Source organism: Choloepus didactylus, chromosome 14 (genome assembly GCF_015220235.1).
Source record: "Choloepus didactylus isolate mChoDid1 chromosome 14, mChoDid1.pri, whole genome shotgun sequence".
In the NCBI taxonomy this organism is placed as follows: Eukaryota; Metazoa; Chordata; class Mammalia; order Pilosa; family Megalonychidae; genus Choloepus; species Choloepus didactylus.
The window spans coordinates 13,079,703-13,085,046 of record NC_051320.1 but is presented as its reverse complement, the minus strand read 5'-3'; the positions used below and the strand labels follow the sequence as shown (position 1 = coordinate 13,085,046).

The window sequence follows — 5,344 nt, the reverse complement described above, 5'->3', positions numbered from 1 at the left end:
AAAATATTTTAAGAAAATGCTTATTCTTTGATTAAGCCACCAGAGAATAAGAAAATCTAGAATGAGCAAAGGTATTAAGGATGTGCTAAAAGTTTCACCTACAACCGTGGTTCTCACTTGGGGTGGAGTGATTTTCCCCCACAGGGGACATTTGGCAACGTCTGGAGATACTTTTGGTTGTCACAACTTGGGGGCAGAGTAGGTGGGTTGCTACTGGCACGTAGAGGGTAGAAGCTAGGGATACTGCTAAACACCCTAAAATGTGCAGGACAGAATCATCCGCTCAAGATAGCAATAATGTTTTGGGTGAAAAACCTGATTTACAAATATGCACCCTGTAGTATTGTTTATAAAAATGAAAAATGGGAAAACAAATCTCAGTGTCTAAAATTATAGGACTGGTCCAATAAATGACGAATGAACGAGCTGTACAACTCAAGAGTAGGGAATCATCAAAAGGGATGTTGCAGAAGTGTATTTATTGTGTCCAAATAATATTCTGAGAATAAAGCAGACTACCAAACAGTACACAGGGGTAAGAATCTTTTTGGTTTTTAAAGAGATATATACATTCCTGAAGGTGTAAAGAGTGGTTATCTCTGAGTGGTGGTATTGTTTATTTTCTTCTTTTTTGCTTATTGTTAAGCAAAAACTTTTTCTTCAATGAACATCACAGATCAAAAATAAGAACACCGCATTCTAAATTCACATTTGGGAGCCACAGCAGCTGTTAACTTCCAAGAAAAGTACAACAAAATATTTGAAACTAAATTTATAAATTTAAAAGTTAGTGATCTTTTCATTAAGTTTGTATAATATTATCTCTACCAACCATTTCCTTATTTCCGTTCACATTAGTCATTTCTTTTGCCATACATGCTGGATCATATTTTATTTTTTATCTATGGCCATAGAAAGATAACATGATTACCATTTCCTCAAGTACTTAAGGAAGGCCAAAGAATGGTTCCTCTAGATTTTTTATTGAAAAAAAATCATAAATGTGTATTTCCAATCCCTCCTTAACTGAATTTCTGGTTGTCCTTCGAGGCATTAGTAAAACCAGAAAGTTGCCTTAAGCTTTCTCTACGTTTGCACATTCACCATGGGTACTAACATAGTTTCTTATTGGTTAATCACATCGTGGGAAACTAGGCAAATGCATTTTTATCTATTGGTTGCAAATAGTCATACCAATAAATTAAAACCTTAAGTTATGATAGTCTCATTTCAGTTTCAGCTAGTAAAATGAGAATGCAGGTTTTCCATTTTCTGCTGTAAATTCTATTAATAGAGTACTTACAGCCCATGGATTACATTTCAAAATAACTGAACTGAAAAATATCCCATTATTAACATTTAAATGAATTGCTAAATGGCAGCAAAATCTAATATATTTTCTCTGTGAGCTTAAGCCAATTATTAGCCATGCATCGCTATCCCCAAATAAGTAAGCCAGTGCTATTCTTTTTGGAAATTTCAAGTAGAATCCCCTCCCTAAAGAATAGAAGAGAAGGAGCCCTGAGAAAAGAGGTGTCAGAGCTTTGTCATTCGAGAGGTGTTTATGTTCGAGCTAGAACTCTGCTGTTCTCACCTGTAAAATCATATGGGATTATTTACTCTTCCTTTTGCTCTGGATCAAACACCATATCGCGATTCCGTTCTCTTGAACCACCCCTTGTTTCTCGAGGATAGCTGTGCCGCTGCTGGTTTTTCCACTGTGCGTTGTCCCTATTTGATTATGAACACACGATCGATATTAAGGAGATTTTAAAGGCTCCTAAATAATATTACTTTATCCCAACAGAGAGGAAATACCATTAGAATTAGGAAGACAACCTAGATCTCCGGGCTGGACCTCAAGATGTACAACCCGCTGCCCGTGCAGCCTGGCAGGTGCAACCTCACCTGTCGGCGCATAGGTGTGGACGCTTCTGCCGGCGTGGGAAGCCAGAAGCCGAAATCCCACGATGGGATATTTCAGGCAATGAAAAATATTCCCGACTAATCTTAAGAGTAACATGCCCAAGTTACCAGTTTTCCCCCTCACCCACGTGAATTCAATGCAGAAAAGTTACCCACTTGCTCAGATAATGAGTGATTCTGTTTGTATGGGAAGCCAAATTTGCACTGCAAAAATCACAGGGATCTTTTGAATTTTACGGTGCTGGGAAGCGGGAGCACCAGAAAGAGGTGTCTCTCCCTTGTCACGCCAAGTCGCGCGCTCGCGAATCACCTCCGCCAGCTGGCCAAGCGGCGCGCGCCCCTGCGGCTGCGCAAACCCGCCTGTTTGCCCTACCCCTTCAGGCGCTGACTCCGCCACGCCGATAGGGGGCGTCGGCGGCCACACCCTTCCCTCCAACTCTGCGGGGCCGCCGCTTGGAGCCGTCGGGACAGTTCCTGTTCCGGGGCAGGCGCGGGAGAGGCGTGTGGGACCCGGATGCAAACGTGCGTGCTAGTATATAAGCGCTGCGCAGGCGTCCGGTCTTTCTTTTGAGGGTAACGTGGCTTGTGGGTTTGGTGTGCTTCGGCTCCCTGCTTCTCCTGACTCACCGCTGTTCGCTCTCGCAGAGGAACAAGTCGGTCAGGAAGCCGCGCCGCAGCCATGGTGAGTCCCGGGAAATGTTCTCTGGGGGCGGATGCCGGGGTAGGTTGGGGAAGGGCTCTCGCTAGGGATGTTTCGGTCGTGAAGGAATCCGGGAGGCTCGTGAAGCCAGTCTCCGAACTAGCAGTTTCGGGGAGGCCATTTAATGTTTTTTTTTTTCATTATCCATGCGATTGACAGGCTTTTAAAGACACCGGAAAGACGCCTGTGGAACCAGAGGTGGCGATTCACCGCATTAGGATCACCCTGACGAGCCGCAACGTGAAGTCTCTGGAGAAGGGTTAGTGCAGTGGTGTCAGGGTGAGGCCTTTGCACGCTAAGAGCCGTGCATTTGTTGGTTTGCTGTGCAAGGTTGATTCAGAGAGGTACAGCGATAAGTTGCGTAGCTCAAAAGACGAATTCAGGTTGCTTGTTTCGTTGCATTTATCGTAATACCATAATTTTATTTCTATGGAGTTGGCGATGAGGAAAGATACAAGTTTTGAACTATGGTGATAGTTGTATACGCTATTCTGAGCCAGCCTCAATAGAAGTTTTGGTTTAATTGGTTTTAGTGTGCTGAACGGACTGACGATGACTTTTATATCCCTGTAGTGTGTGCTGACTTGATCCGAGGTGCAAAGGAAAAGAATCTCAAAGTGAAGGGACCTGTTCGGATGCCTACCAAGGTAACTACACCACAGGGGCAGGAAGGAGCAGTCTTGTTGCAGAAATCCAGATTCTTACAGTTTGAGTTCCAGAAATTCTATATCTTGATGTTAGTAATTAAAACCCAAGTAGAAAATGCTGGTAGAATTTGGTTGGTCTTAAATACCTAATTCTTAGAGGTGATCTGCTGTTTTCTTGTAGTGGTAGGCCTAGGGAATGTTGTCTTGGGGGGGTGGGGGTTGAAAGTAGACTTACTGTTATAAGTTGTATAGGTAAAAGTGATGCCTAGGGAGTTTTTTTAATGAAATACCTGAGATTTCAAGGTATTGGTTTATACAGATAGCTAGTGTATAGCATGTAACATAAATGCATCATTTTTCTTGGTTCTTTGTTTACAGACCCTAAGAATCACTACCAGGAAAACACCTTGTGGTGAAGGATCAAAGACTTGGGATCGTTTCCAGATGAGAATCCACAAGCGACTCATTGACTTGCACAGTCCTTCAGAGATTGTTAAACAGATTACTTCCATCAGTATTGAGCCAGGTGTGGAGGTTGAAGTCACCATCGCAGACGCCTAAGTCAACTATTTTTAATAAACTGGCTGTCAGTTGCTAAAACTTGTTGAGCTTTATTCATTTGGAAGCAGTGATGTGATTCCCATTCTGTAGATCTGGAAACGGGCTTTGAGGGATTAACTTGTCTCAAGTTTGTTCCGTAGCATAGCTGAGATTTAAAAGGCTCAGCAGTCTCAGAATCCTTCCTCTTTAAGTCACTAGAGTTTTCAAGTTTTCGTATTAACATCTATGATATAATCCTCTATAATGGTTTCCTGTCCTTGAACATGTAAGAATTGCAGGTAAAGGGATGTGGACTTGGAGAATCTGAAACCAGCTTGCTCCCTCCCCACGTTGAAAAAAAATTTTGTGAGATGAATGTTTTTACAGATGACCAGTGTCCTTGTAGAACAGATTTTCTGTCAGGAATTTTTCATAGAAAAGTGTTCTGACTTTCATTTGGTATTCCATTGTGAAAATTGCTTCAACCATTGCTGCATTGAACTGTTACCTTCTCCCCTACCAGCTATGCCTGACATCCAATTTAAGTCTTGATTCTATAGTCTCTTAGGTTGATCTCAAGAAAAAACACCAGGTTTTGAAATTAACACCAGCAATTTCAATGGAACTGAATTTGGAATGAATGATGCCATTACTAAACCCAAACGAAACCAAATCCAAGTATTTTAACATTAGAAACTTGTCTTGAGGTTAATCTTCTGTAATTCAAAAGCAGTAAGCCAGATTATCAACTTTTCAAACTATGTAGTATCTTGGCAAACAGTAAAAACTGCACTTAAAGATTTAACATCAAGAAATGGTAGCTGACTCAGTTTGGGCCATAAAGGTGCTGTTTCAGTAAGAGTATACACAATATAAGTAGTTGTTGAGACCAGAAGTGGCCCATTCCTCTGATGTAGAAGCTAGTTTCATTGAACTTTTGAAGGAATTACTGTCTAACCAACCTGTTGTCTATCCCAGTTTTAAGCTGTCACTTACATTGTAGGGAGTGCTGAAAGTCTGTGCAAGTAGCATAGACTATGCTTAGTATCCTGCCCCACCCTAGTGGACATACCTACAAGCAGATTCTTTTACCCTCTAGCTTGTCTTGATGTAAATGATGTATATTGAGACTCGCACCTGTCAGAAACATCAAAGTCTGGAATGGCAATGTCCTGAGAACTTGAGAAAAGATCTTAATTCCTTGGGGACAGTGAAGCCTTTTATGACCTAAGAATAGATTATTAGATAAAAGTCTGCCTCAGTAAATCAGAAGATACTGAAAGAACAGCTTTATGACCTTCATACACTTGTCAGTGTTAGTATATGCCAAAATGACAGATCACTGATTGTATTTTTCACACTCAATTAGGTGGAGTCAGATTATGCTATAGGCAATACTTTGGGAGCTGCTGTACAGCTAAAATACAGCATTTAAAATTTTGGTAACTGCTATTATCTTCAGTTCCTCAAGCATTTTAAAGAACCACTTGGGAATAAAATCCCGCAGGGCCTTAGAATATCAGTAGTGAAC

The 5,344-nt window shown here is 41.4% G+C and overlaps 1 protein-coding gene and 1 non-coding gene across 2 annotated transcripts; both read left to right on the top strand.

Moving 5' to 3' along the window:
- The first annotated feature begins 2,447 nt into the window (after positions 1–2,447).
- On the top strand, positions 2,448–3,873 carry RPS20 (ribosomal protein S20). Its single transcript, XM_037803349.1, has 4 exons — positions 2,448–2,608; positions 2,786–2,885; positions 3,200–3,273; positions 3,652–3,873. The coding sequence occupies exons 1-4, from the start codon at positions 2,606–2,608 to the stop codon at positions 3,832–3,834; spliced, it is 360 nt and encodes a 119-aa protein (XP_037659277.1). The 5' UTR covers positions 2,448–2,605; the 3' UTR covers positions 3,835–3,873.
- LOC119509676 lies at positions 3,063–3,128 on the top strand. Its single transcript, XR_005211744.1, has one exon. It is a non-coding gene; the product is annotated as a small nucleolar RNA U54 (small nucleolar RNA).
- Positions 3,874–5,344: the final 1,471 nt, after the last annotated feature.

Coding starts and splice junctions, on each gene's coding strand:
- RPS20 (XM_037803349.1), top strand. Junction 2,886..3,199: donor CGTGAAGTCTCTGGAGAAGG/GTTAGTGCAGTG, acceptor ATATCCCTGTAG/TGTGTGCTGACTTGATCCGA. Junction 3,274..3,651: donor CTGTTCGGATGCCTACCAAG/GTAACTACACCA, acceptor CTTTGTTTACAG/ACCCTAAGAATCACTACCAG.